Source organism: Microcebus murinus, chromosome 6 (genome assembly GCF_040939455.1).
Source record: "Microcebus murinus isolate Inina chromosome 6, M.murinus_Inina_mat1.0, whole genome shotgun sequence".
In the NCBI taxonomy this organism is placed as follows: Eukaryota; Metazoa; Chordata; class Mammalia; order Primates; family Cheirogaleidae; genus Microcebus; species Microcebus murinus.
Window position 1 is genome coordinate 74,505,009 of NC_134109.1, and position 14,463 is coordinate 74,519,471.

Sequence of the window (14,463 nt, forward strand, 5' to 3'; positions counted from 1 at the left end):
TTTTGCTTGGCTGCTTTAAATCTCTTGAAGATCTAAGTGGGGTCTAAATTATAAAGCGAGATTATTTCCGTTGATTAACCATGGTGTCTCTCATACCAACCCCATCAGCAGCTAAATGAATGCTGCAATGCGAATGATGAATGAGAAATGGGGAAGTCAGGGCCATGGAGCGTGATCAGGTAAAGCTGTGGGTAAGGCACATAGCCCCTACCTAAACGGACACAGCCTGTATGCCCATTTCATGGTGTATTCATTATACTCATTTGGATGGTTTCCAGTGACAGTGGGCTCAACCCTGATTTTTATCTTCTTTTTTCATCAGCCCCTACCATTTTCTCCAGGCCTTTGATTTCGGCCTCTATACTGACTTTTACAACCAAACCTGTTCTCCCAGGGCAAAGAGAATGGGCTCACCCTACAGACAAAGGGGAGACAGTGGATTTACTATGGCATCTTTTCTAGGCTGACCTCCACTGTGAGCAAGCCCCCAAATTGTTAGGGGTTTATTATTATTATTATTGTTGTTGTTGTTGTTCTTTATTTCTTTGTGTGGGTGGTGGGTGAAATTAGAGAAGAGCTTGTAAACTGATTCCCGATTCAATCTGACAAGTCAAGGATGGGGTCTAAACTCAGAATGGATATCTAAAATTCATCAACTTAGGTTTATATCTAGGCCTTTTTAATAATTCACTTCAACATCATATGTCATAGATCACAAGCAGCCCTTCTCAAAGGGCCTCTCTATCTGCTTTTTGCAAAAGAGTGTACTTTTCCCTTTTCCTTTTTAGCCTTCCTCTAGGAGCAGACACACCCCTCCTTGCCATACTTCATATGTTTACCTCTGTAGCGTCACAGAAACACTGAGGGTCCATGTTTCTGTTTGGTATGCTCTGGTTTATTTTTACATCTTCCCAGCAGACTTTCATGCCTTCCCCTTTAGAAGGGTGTTCCTCAGAAGGAACCTCAGAACACAGCACAATACCCATGGCAAAATGGATCTGCCATTCTGCAGAGACTAAATCTGCTTATCCTTCATATTGCACGGCTTTTGTTCAGTCCTGCCAAGTTGATTGTTTGCAGATACAGTCAACTTGGAAACAGTGATTTTTTTTTCAGATCTAGACCCCCTGAAAACTATTTCTTAAGCATTCCCTAATTCCATTAGTGAGCCAACAGCGGGGATAGGAGAAATCTTCGAGCAGTACTACAAAGTAAGAGTCCTTGTCACAAAAAAGAGAACAGAACAGAGCAGCCTGGCATGGTAAAGTTCAGTGTTATAGATGGATATGGTCAGTTGATTGGCTGGTTGTTGATTTTTTTTTGTTTGGGGGGGTATAAGAGTGATAGGTTGGGAGGGGCAGGTGACTAAGGGCTTAGGGAAAGAGGGATAGAGACAGTCTAATTCCTGAGGTGTTTGGTACAATTCTACTCAGCGTTCTAGATCAATATTTGAAAATTTTGTTAAAATTTGAGAAATGAAAAATGATAGAAATGATAATAAATTCATATTTTCCCATTAACAGAAAGAAAGACTGCGCCAGAAGGAAGCCAGCGTGGCCACCAACTAAGATGGAGACAAGACACATGGAAACGATGACAGTGGAGATGTATGTAGGACTTCCCATGCTCCTTTGCAACACCAATGCTGCAGGAAGTTCTTGAAAGATATGTTACTAAATGTTTGTCTTACTCATCTCTTTCTGAGATCGTCTGCAGAAAGCGCTTCGTGCCTTCTTTAAGAAGTCCCTTATTTTGAGCCACAGGAACAATGAAAAGCTATTTAAGGGAACATTGCAGAACGTTTGATAATTGTTTCTTTTAGAGGTCCAAAGTCCATTCTATTGTAAGACTAGAAAAAAATACCAAGATTTTCCGATTATTTTTTTTAAGCTGAGATTTCAAGCTTTGTAACCCAAGCTTAATATACCTTGTGACGGAAGAAGAGAAGGATCTTTTATGACAGTCACCTTGGGAGAGTTGAAGCTTTGGTCTTTGCACACTGCTGTTTGGATTATTGGTCTTAATTCTGATCATGTTGCAGCAAGATCCTGTAGCATCTCTCTCACCAAAAATGTTGCAACTCACCAAAATTATTTTTAAAGAAGTCCAAGACTGTGTATTTCCCAGAATAGAGAAGTGATTTTGTTATTGCTGCTGTTCATGTAACGGAAAGGAGAAACAATGGAATTGTACATGGGTAGAGAGGGGAATAAATAGCCATAAACTTCATCCTGGAGAACAAGTTATGATACAGGGAGTTATCAGTCATTAAGTGAGGGCCCATTCTTTTGCTTTTGTATCAGTTCATTGTTGGTTTCCTGGGCCAGCAGAGATTCTACACCTCAGCTCCCAGAAGAAACTGTAATCCTTAAGCAGGAACAGCCTTGGGGGCAAGCATACCTGCTTGGACATGTGACACCTTTCACATTTCAAAGTATTTGTGAGTGGGTAATGCCATGTTCGTACACAGCTGAGTTCCTCATCGTGTTCTTTGTGTACAGCTGGACCTCTCCTACCACCTCCAGGAGCGCAAGTGCAACGCGCAGCGTTCTATCATGACTGGCTGGCAGGCAGGTGAAATAGGGTGAAGCAGAAATCTTTGATGTTAAAACACTTAAAGGCAGGAAAAAAAGTTCATTACATCAAAATGAAAAGATGGTGATTATATTAATACTAAGCTTCGAGTAGAAGACCCCGCATAGCCAGCTTTTTCTAACCCTGGCTCTCGAGTCACAGACAAAAACCACCTTGGACCTCTCCAGGACATTTTTGCCATTAAGTGGCCACTCTTTGAATCTGTCTTATGAGGGGAGAAGAAAGAGGGTTGAAGCTGGATCGAGAATAGGATGAAAGACTGTCATTTTAGGCCTTGAAAGAAGAGAGGCCCAAACTTTTCTCCTACAATTGGTGGAAGACAATCTAGAGATGAACAAGAATCTTAAATTCCTTCCTGATCCAGCTGCCACGTGTGGCCTTCCCCTTGACCCGCATCTTTTCAGAACCCTTGAACTTTCCAGGTGCCTGAGTGTCTTCCCAGGATATGCCTGCCAGTCATCAGCCCCTCTCAGGGACACTCCTATACCGGATTCAGCTAATGAAAGCAGCATCATATCCTAATATAATGCCAGCCTTGGAAACCAAGAATGCACCGGCAGGATCCAATCAAGTCACAGAAGCCATATACATGCAGGTGCTAACCACCTTCCCTGATGGTTCAAAAGAGAGGAATATGGTAACATGGTTGGATTTTGTTTTTAATTCAAAATAAAGGAATGAGACAAGCAAAATAGAAAAGCTGAATAAGAAACACAACTGAAAAGGCTTGAAGTTGATTGTGAGCAGGAAGCTTTTCATATCGCTTTCTTATATAGTTCCTCTTCATTTTCACTGAACGGTGAAGAAAGCCAAGGGAATTCATCAATTTAAAACAAATTCCACTTACTGCCATCCTGTGCTCCGTGGCATTCCTTCTAGTGTTATCATGTAGAAGAAAAGTGCTATCTTTGCACATGCCATGGAAATTGGCCCTGAGTTCAGGGAGCCCAGTGGAAGTCTGGAACTTTTTGGGTCCTTCTGGATCCTTTATAGACTTGATGGGAGAGAGCAGCAGGAAGTTTTCAGTGGAGTTGCTGCAGTCCACTTCAGGCCTCTAAGTAGGATTCTCACAGAAATCCCTGAAGGTAAGCAGGACTGTCACTGTGGGCCATATCACCCTTCAGGGACAACCTGGCAAAGAACCAGTGCTGAAGAATAATGAGTGGAAACATTTGAGAGCTAGACAAATGCAGCCCACTGTGGATTTCATCCTAGTGAACAGACTAAAATTTTGCAGTAAAATGCCTATTTCTCAAGAGCAAGGTTTTCTGCCTCTGTTGGGGAAATCTAGTGGTTGTGTCACACTAGTGAAATGTATTACATTAAGTGCGTCCAGACACCATGGCAGAATCTCCATTGTTCTCACCCAGTTTGAACCCTGTCTGAGATGCCCCCTACCAAGTCCATTGAAGTACCACATTGTTGGCCCAGCCTTCATTGCTAACTCAAGTTGATGCTCTGTAAAGGTTAACGAGAATTTTCTCAAGGCAGTCCATCTACAGTAATCTGGAGGCCTTTCAAATGATCCCTCTGAAATACAGTTGAGATTGTGTTCAACGCAATAGGTGTGTCTGAACTTTTCACTGGAGAAGAGGTGGTTGGGATACCACTTGGCAGCTCGAGCACTTCAGACAAGCAGGCTAAGTGGCTGTTCTAGGCGCAGCCCTCCCTGAACTAGAAGGGAGAGTGGTCTTCTCATTCAACAAGAAATACTACCCCGTGTTTAACCGGACATGCACACCTGACATGCTAGTAGGACTCTAAGCAACCTTCACTTATGAACAACTTCGTCTCTTCCTAGCCAACCAAGATTCATTAAATAAGAGCGCAGATTGACAACAGTTCAGATTCTTGCACGAGCCATCGGCACTAATCATTAAGCACACAAGTATATCATACATTACGCTAAAACATTACATAGAAAGGTAGGGAAAAAGCATCAGTCCTGTGAGATGTCAAAAATAAGGTTAGGAGCTGTGCTGTGTATGGGTTTTAACTCAAAACGAGGCAGCTTACTGGGGAAAAAAAAAATAGAAAAGTATGGCCACACAGAAATGGATGTATATGATGATAGTGGGGACCCAGAGGTCACGGGGGATGGCCCTGCTGCCCAGTAGTTGCCTTTTGAGTCTTTAAGTTGATGTCGATGATGCCTGTCACACTCACACTGCAACTAGCCAGGAATTATGGAGAAAGATTTTCTGAACTCTGAATAGTAGGATAAGGAAACCTAGTGGTGCTATTACATCTTCAGCATTCTAGCTGAAACAGATTGCCAGTACAGCTGAGGAATCGAATGTCAGATGAGATGCTGATCTCCCCTTGCCCAGGAAGGACCATAGAAGCTGCAAACCTGCTAAGCCTCCTATGGACACCTCCTGTTTACATAAGGACAGGCATTTCCTAAATGAAAAGTTCATATACTGCTAATAAAGAAACTGGAAAAACTGAAGGAAGGAATCAAACATGGTGATACTAAATACTTCCAGCAATATAAAGGAGTCAACAGTATGTTTTTATGTGTTTTTTTTTTCCCAATCAGATGTAGCAAAAGTGATATACGCGTATTTTTGGTAAAGATTTGTCCATTGGCCTAGGGTTTCCTATCTCTCTATAGATTATGGTGCCTGCCATGGGGACGTTTTCATTTTAATTACATTCTTCCTTTCCTGAAAGCTGTATGTTTTCATTTCTGTTTCTATTTCTCCCTTGCCTGGCATCACTGATGCAGAACATTGCACCCAGCAGCACAGCAAACTGCACCTGGTCAGTGCATGAACGGGAACTGGCAGTGCAGACGTACAGGTTCTTGCCCAGTAACCAGGCTGCAGCGTTGACAGGGGGACCTCTTCATTCCCTGACATCCTAAATCAGTCTGTTTTGTAGTACTTGCCCCTTCACCCCTAAATAAGAAATATAAGATCAATTTAGAGATTTATGTGGGAAGGGAATAAGTCCAAAAAATGTAGCCCCTCCCCCTAAAAAAATATTAAATATTTTATTTGCAAGGTAGTTTAAATTGTCTTTAAAAAATTGCTAACAAGAAGTATTTGTTAGATTTGAGCTTTATTTTTCTTTGATGCACCCTGTTCTAATGAGAAAACATTACAAAGGGGAGATGGGAAAGAAAAAGCTTCAGCAGATTTGGTCATCTACAAATTGGTTTATAAGTTCCCAAATCACAGGGAAAAAAAATAAAAGGACATACTATGAAATGCAATGTTGTATGAGTCCTATGCACATAAGAATTTGAACAGCTTTGATGGCTGATGACTATGGACAAAGTAAGAGGTACCTACTGCCTGCTTGAGATTTCAGCCTAAACCAGGCAATTTTTAGAATATGGATTTAAAAGAGCCAAGAATTATCTCAAATAGTTTATTTTTGAAATAGCTGGATATATGAAGAAGTGGTGTGATATAGTAGGAGAAATGCTAGACCATCAAAATTTCCTTAGTCTGGGTCCTCAAGCAGTTTTTAAGTCAGTGGACCAACCAGAAGACCATGAGTACCGTATTTCATATATTAACTATCTTGCCTTTAGGAACCCTGCAACTGAAGAGAGTGGACTGAACAAAGGAATGAACTTTCATTCATGTCTGCTACTTTGTCCTTGTGAGGAGATCTGCAACACAGATGGAACAAGTCTATCTAACCAAGCTGATAGGGATTGAAAAGAATGGATAATTTTTAGCCTTCCCAAAATGCAAATAACTTGTTGGATGTATTTCCATTTTCCAGCTATAGAGAGAAACAAGCCAGCTGCTTGGAAACTCTTATTGGTACAGAAGTGGCTTATAGAAAAGCACCTTCAGAAACCAGACTCAGCAGATCTTTCTCCTTTAGACTTACATAGTAGTATTCATAACTGAATTAGCAATTGAATCCAGGCATAACCGGGCTCAGTTATAAAGCCATATGTGACTGGGAGTCTCATTTTGTGTCATTTCTGCACACCCGTCAGCTGTTGACACCTTTTTAGAGGCACTGAATTTTAGTTTCACAATTCTTCATTTCCCTTCCCAAGGAGTGGGCAATCTACCAGATTCTCCCAGATCAATGCTTTGCTGGGAAGTAATGAATTTCAGAGACTTTTAACATGTCAAACTTGAAGCCAGTTCAGTAGCCTTATTTGTTCCAAGACTCTTAGCCAACACTGTGATATAACCTTAGCTTTTGGGAAATTCATGTAGTTAACAACTTACTTGGAAACATGAAGATATTAAAATGGCAGCTGGCTCTGTCTCTTAAGCCACTATGCAGTTTCTACTGATGAGAGATTAGGGAAGCAAATGGAGCTTCATTCAGTAGGTCGGCTGTCCTCAAGTAGAATTGATTGGACTCATGTCCCCAGCCCCTCTCCTAACTACCTTGGTGACAACCAATGGCATAGAGAACCCTTTCTTTTCATCTCTCCCTGCTGTGATATGGTGGTTCCCTTCAGTCAGTAGCTCACATGAACTCCAGACTTTATTGCATATTACAACTATGAACTACTTGATCTGGGGAAGACTGACTTAATCCCAATTTTTTTATATGAAAGTGATAGCAAGAATCATTCATTTATTCTTCTACATTCTATCTATACTCATATAATTTTCTATTTTTTTAATCTTAAACATACTGAGAATCTCCAGTCTTTCCTAAAAGCTGATCCAACTATATCTATGGGCTATTTTCTTATGCTTTCTGTGAAACTTGATAGCATAATGCACATGACAGTATCGTTTCAGGCAGAAATTCACATCCAGAGAATTTGGCACGAAGTAAACAACCCTTCTACCACACTTGAGCTCTCCTGTGAGCTGAACATTCTACCCCTGCAGACATGTAGGGTCTTTCTACCTTTGAAACTGTAAGAGTATCTTAAAAGACAGTGAATATTTCTCATGTATAAAATGAACTGCCAATGCATTATTGCATAGGTAGTACATCAAGTATAAGAAATCAAATGTTTTCAGGCATACATTAGCAGTGGCTTGTCAACATCTTTGCCACATTTTTATCTACTTTTCTTCATTGTTCTCTTCCAGGGCTTTCTTCCACTTTCATGAAGCAGATGCTTTTTTGGTTTTTTTTGTTTTTCATCTAGGTTAGTTTTCCAGGTCCATTTTTCAAAGATGAAAAGTAGTCCTATAGACCACTGAGTATTCAGAGAATTACTGTCTATTTCTGCAATGGCATAAACAGACATAGATGTTTAGGAACAAACAACTCTCTGGTAACTCTTGGGATGGATTTTGAATTCCAGATCTCTTTCTAGGATCTGTATTAAAAAGTATATAGAATACAAATATTGTATTGCTCTTCCCAGTAAGGGGCTTAGAAGGACATTCAAAATCTTTCCATTTTAGATATGTTTGCATGAATTATAAATAGCTCTTTTTTTCCTCTCTTCTTGCTAACTTGTCTCTAGATATAACCTTATTTCTTCAGATGTCTGACTACTAATGCATAAAGAATGTAGTCTCAGCCCCACTGAGATCCTTAAAAGGCTTCCATTTCCATTGGAAACAAATCTATGAGTGAGAGGGAAAATCTAGTAACAATTCTCTTGTTTGCTCACAATGACACAAATGGGATTTTAGGGTCTACCAAATGGATCTATTCCAAAATAATTAATTTTATAATTCTGTAATTTCCCAAGACACAAATAATGTGGCCTGTCAGCTAGATGTATAATCTTCAAAGAGTATATACATTAAGAAAAAAGGATTTCCCTTTAAAGAACCAATCTGAGATACTCCTAAAAAGGCAGAAACTTTTAAAATTAGGAATTGTATAATTTTTAAGAATCTTTAGAGAAAACATGTCATTGATTCATCATAGTCTTTTCCTTTCATTGAGTTTTAATTTAGACCAACATGGGAAACAGGGTGTCCTTGGAATTTGATTTAGGGATCGTGTTTTGGCCTGGAAAATAAGGACGGGCCTGCATGCTCAGAACCTAAATGAAGTCAGTCAGCATCCTAGAATGAGTCAGACCTAAGAGAGATGTTAGTTATTTCAACAGCTTTAGGCCTTAATTTTCTTAGCAACTCTCTGGATCTTTGAGGCTGCTTCCTAAGATGCATTTGATCCATGCAATTATTTGTCGTCATTCAGCCTTTAGAGATTGCAGACAATGGGATGAAGGAGAAACACAGGAGACAGGGGAGGAGAAAAATTTGCACAAGGCCAGTGCAATGTTTTGCTGATAGATGGCATCGTTAGGGAGCTGGTATTTTTTTGCTGTGATTGTATCATGGGCAACTTTTCAATGGAAATTCAGGGAATCTGTGTTGAGCAAATGGGAGTGCCCGGTATCTTGTACTGGTAAGTGCCATACAATATAATGGAAAAGCAGGTACCCTGGTAAAACTGGTCTGGACTTGGTTTAATAACTCTTATCAATTTCACATCTATGGGGTTATTTGTCCATAAACCTTCCTGTTTTCTCCATGCCTGTTCAAAAGTCATTCTGGCATCTAGCTTCATTTCACTTTTCTCATCTCGATATTGCTGCTTTAGCTTCCTTTTCCTTCACATCCCATAGGTGTTTTTTTTTTTGGTTTTTTTTTTTCCGACTTTACAGTTTCTCCCAGCCCAGCTTTTTTCATCTCCCTGCATCATAGACAACCTGATGTCTCCCTAGGCCCCCACTCCATCCCCTCACACCCCGTGCTCCATACTTCAGCCGTTTGGACAGGGAGTTCCACTGTCACCAAGGAGCCTGGGTGAGACACACTCCTGTGACTGCCTCTTGTTAATGTCAGCATCACCTCATCACTTAGGCAAAAAGGAAAATCCATAAAAGAGACGGAAAATACGTTTCTTTTTCATTTTATTCTACTTTATTTTAAGAAGGTTAGGGTGGGGGGTTGGTTCTAGTCCTTCTCAGTTTCTCGTAGATTTTACTTTAAACTGTCTAATTAGGAGCCATTCTTTTGATAAATTTATAAATCAGACCAGGTCACCAGCTATGATACATAAAGACTGTATTTTTGAATTACAAGTAACTTTCTGTGCTGCTGGGCAAATTGAGTTAATTCTGTGCAAACAAACATTTTGACTCATAAGGCTTTTTATTGCCACTCCATGCTGACTGCTACTCATGATTCAAGCATCTGCCCCTAATCTGAATCAGGAGGTTGACACTTTGTGGCTATTTTCAGATTCACAGTAACTGTTACACTCTTGGAAGCACTTAAAGAAAGTTTATGCATGTCTTAAATAGTCAATCATTTGACCTGGTAAAGTGCTGGCTTTTCTGTTTAATTATTAGACCAGTATATTGATATAATCTTAAAGGATTTTAAGCAATAACAAAGACAGTTTGGCAAAGGAGAAGGCACTTTAAAGACGTGAAACCTTACATGCTCTTGGATATTTTTAAACATAATAAGCTAATTTGATTCAGGTATTTTTTTCCCTTTAAATTTTTAAAAATATATATTTCTAATTTGCCTATTTAATTTTGTCAAAGTGGAGAAATGCTCATGAGTTGAATTTGTAAATGTCATTTGCAACCCAATGAAGTATTTATTTTTAAAAAGAAAAGGTGAAGGAACCAATATTGACTTGTACATAATGAGAATTATGTTATATATATATATATATTTTTTCCTCCTTGACACTGGTCACCATATCAAGTGTATTTTTGTACATAATATGTATTGGTTAGAAATTGTAGATTGTTTATTCAAAGAATTCTATCTGTGATTATATTTATCGTAACCTGTTGATACCTCTGTTAATTTCTTTTAAGAGATAGAACTATATTTTTTGGAAATTGCAGAGAATTGCATTCATGGCTTTCAATTGTAAATATGCTAAGGATATTTTAATAAATCTTGGTTTCATGTCCATCTGGTGTGCAATGAAGACTTGTTTTCAGGAAGCATTTAAAGCAGTATGCGCAGTACTCTAATGTAGAATATACGAGTCATTTCTAACTTACATTACCACTCAGGTACAGTATCACCACTGAGCTGCGAGCTGGGTCTCAGTAAGTCCATCATTGATATTTCCTCCTTCCTCCCCTTCCACCCTAATAACAGTGGGCAATCTGGCTAGTCATTCAAGGCTAACGACCAAGAGACAAGGCCAGCTGGCACTGTCTCAGCAAGGCTGACCCAAAAGCAATACTGCCTAAACATAAATTGCCCAAGGAGAGGGACACACAGGGATTAGTGACTTCAAGTTATGAGTCGAAAACAATAAACTAGGGAAACAGAACAAAAATATTTGTATTCTGGCACTAAACACAAGAGGTACAAGTTCTTTTCAAGAATGATATGAAGCGTGCAGGTATTTTATAAACATTAGAACACTTTAAGCAAACCACTCTTCCATTATACAAGTGTATTTACTTACATTATACAAGTGTAATTATGTTTGTTGATTTCAGCATATTATGGGGGTACAAATATTAAGGTTACTTATATTGCCCTTACCCCTCCCCCCCTCGAGTCAGAGCTTCAAGTGTGTCCATCCCTCAGTTGGTGCGCATCACACTCGTTACGTATGGATATACCCATCCCCTCCCCCGCCACCTGCCCAACGCCTGATAAATGTTACTCCTATATGTCCACTTAGGTGTTCATCAGATAATACCAATTTGCTGGTGAGTACATGTGGTGCTTATTTTTCCATTCTTGGGATACTTCACTTAATAGAATTGGTTCCAGCTCTATCCAGGAAAATACAAGAGATGCTATATCACCGTTGTTTCTTATAGCTGAATAGTATTTTAATTGATTCATTTGTTCAGTGCTCCTGAGTGCCACACCCTATTTAATTCTAGATGTTAGCTGAAATATGCCTGATTATGTATGGCAACATTTAATGAAGAGACATAGTTATTGGCTAGGAAGACATTTCATCACTAGGAAATTTTCCAAATCGTAGTCTTTGAGCTGCAAAAATCTTTGGACATTGAAGAAAATCTGTGAAACTACTGAAGTTCAAAGGACTTGCTGAAAATCACATTCAGTGTTAATGAACATTTCAAGACTAGAACCCAGATCTCTTGACACCAAGGCCAAAGCCCTTCCAACTGCTCAATTCATTCATCACATTAAACTGTTTTCCTCAAAATACTCCATTATGGAAAAATATCCTAGAACTGTTGTTTGAAAAGTCTGAATGCTACTAACATTTTGTAGAAAACATTATTAGAGTTGTGTTCGGAATTATAGCACCTAGGAGAAGGTGGAGACCAGACTATCATAAGGACCTAAGAAAAAATACCAGTCCACCTCTGGAACAATCTCCTCTCTGGTGTAACCGAGATTTACTCTCCCTTACTGAATTAATAAGTGTACATTTTGGTCTATTCTTTATAAATAGTCTGTGTAGTGTATGGTCCACTTAGCAGGCTGTCTTAGTACATGAGCTGCTGTAACAAAATACCTGAGGCTGGTAATTTACAAACAGGAATGTATTAGCTTACAGTTCTGGAGGATGCAAACTCCAATATCAAGGCACGGGCATCTGGCACGGGCCACCGTACTGCATCATCGCGTGGCAGAAGGCCAAAGAGGCAAAAGGAGGCCCAACTAGCCTTTTATAATGGCATTAATCCCACCTATGAAGATGGCGCCTTCATGGCCTGATCACCTCTTAAAAGTCCCTCCTCTTAATATGGTTACAATAGCAATTTAACATGATTTTTAGAGGGGGCAATCATTCAAGCCATAGCAAAGTCCATACATTCCTGAGTGTCTAGCTGCCCACTTTCACCTTGCCGTGGTTGTCTTCATAGAAATAAAAGACTTTACAGTTGGCCAGCACTGGCCCTGCCTACCACACTTCACTTTAGATGCCTCTGAGTGAGTGTAAATCTTCTCGAGTTCACATTTGCTTCATGCCTATCGTTGTACAATGATAAATGGTAAGAAATGGTAATTATGTTAGTTATTAGTTTCTGTATAACAAAATACCCCAAAACGTAGTGCATTAAAGCAACAATAATCCCTTCTTATTTCTTGTGGCTTTTGTTGATCAAGAATTTGGAAAGTGCTCAGTTGGCGGTTCTCAGTTGGAGTCTCTCATGGGTCATTGTAATATATCAGTTGAGTCTGTTATCATCCTAGATCTGAAAGGCTCGAGTAGGGCTGAGGTTGCACTTCCAAGGTGGCTGACTGGGCTGGCAAGTCAGTGCTGGCCCTTACGCTGGAGGCCTCAGTTCCTCTCCACATGGGTCCCTTGAGTGGTCCAAGGTGAAACATGGAATGTTTTGGGTTTTTTTGACCAAGGCTCAGAAGTCACACCAGGTCATTTTCATCATATTATATTGGTTAAGGCATTTACAAAGATCTGCTCAGATTAGGGGAGTGAGAAACTAGACCCCACCTCTTAATGGAAGAATGCTAACACTGCATTGTAAGAGCATGTAGGTTAGAATATATATATATTGGTGCGACTGTCTTTGGAAAGTACAGTCTACCATAGTAGCTTGCCTTGTTTTTTTCTATCTAGTTTTCCTCCTCCCTCTTCCCTTGTTCTTCTTTTTGCCCTAAAACTAAGTTTTAGGTTTCTTTTACAAGATTTCCCCTGCTACTTTTTCCCAAATCTTCCCTCTCTCTGCCTGCCTATCAAAGCACAGACATGCTTGTCTTCTCTGAATTAGAGGTATTCTTTACTTTGAAGAAAGAGAGATGTATCCTAACTGGTGCAGGATATAACTGACTTTATAGTTTATAACTGACTTTGTAAATGCTGGTGGAGAAAAGGACTCAAAGGTGATCCTAGGATTTTACTCTGAAAGCATAAGTCTGTGTTTCTTATGAGTAGGAGAGATGCTGGCCCCGCTGAAGCTGCCTCTCAGCCAGGAAGTAACTGAAATCACTCAGAGGCTTAGAATAGAGCCTCCTTTGACTGTTACAGTAATAGGACATAGGTATTAATGAAATATTAATATTATTCAGCCTTAAAAAGGAATGAAATTCTGACACATGCTACGACATGGATGAATCATAAAGATACCACGCTAAGTGAAATAAGCCAGTCACAAAAAGACAAATATTGTATAATTCCGCGTATACAGAATACCTAGAGTATAAAAATCATAGAGAAAGAAGGCCGGGCGCTGTGGCTCACGCCTGTAATCCTAGCTCTTGGGAGGCCGAGGCGGGCGGATTGCTCAAGGTCAGGAGTTCGAAACCAGCCTGAGCAAGAGCGAGACCCCGTCTCTACTATAAATAGAAAGAATTTAATTGGCCAACTGATATATATATAAAAAATTAGCCGGGCATAGTGGCGCATGCCTGTAGTCCCAGCTACTCGGGAGGCTGAGGCAGAAGGATCACTGGAGCCCAGGAGTTTGAGGTTGCTGTGAGCTAGGCTGACGCCACGGCACTCACTCTAGCCTGGGCAACAAAGTGAGACTCTGTCTCAAAAAAAAAAAAAAAAAAAAAAATCATAGAGAAAGAAAGTAGAAAGGAGGTTGCCAGGGGCTGGGGGTAGAGGGAATGGGGAGTTATTGTTTAATGAGTGTGGAGTTTCAGTTTGGGAAGATGAAAAGTTCTGGAAGTGGATGGTGGTTATGACTAAACAATGTGAATGTATTTAATGTCCCTAAAGTCTACACTTAAAAATGGTTGAAGTGGTTTTATGTGTATTTTACCTCAATATAAAGATAATAGTATGTATGTATTAAGGGCTTCCTATATGCCAGGTGCTATATTAAGCATTTTATATGTATGACTTTGTTTAATCCTCATAATAATACTATAAGGTAAAGATAACTACTCTCCCCATTTTACAGGTCAGAAAACTGTGGATTGGAGAAGTTCATAACTTTCCCATGCAATTCATAAGTTGGGAAAACCAGAATTGAGACACTCCAAAGAGACACTTCCAGCCACTATCCTATCTTTCTAAGGT

At 39.8% G+C, this 14,463-nt stretch overlaps 1 protein-coding gene across 7 annotated transcripts in view; it reads left to right on the forward strand.

Moving 5' to 3' along the window:
• Positions 1–10,440, forward strand: part of FMN1 (formin 1) — a 389,771-nt gene extending 379,331 nt beyond the window's left edge. For 5 of the 7 annotated variants that reach the window (XM_012766326.2, XM_012766332.2, XM_012766323.3 and 2 more), the window contains one exon: positions 1,524–10,440. In XM_012766326.2, the coding sequence (XP_012621780.2) occupies positions 1,524–1,568 (45 nt within the window). In that variant the 3' untranslated portion in view covers positions 1,569–10,440. The remainder of the gene's footprint in view (positions 1–1,523) is intronic. The other 2 variants (XR_001154565.2, XM_012766330.2) reach the window with 2 other exon arrangements.
• Positions 10,441–14,463: the final 4,023 nt, after the last annotated feature.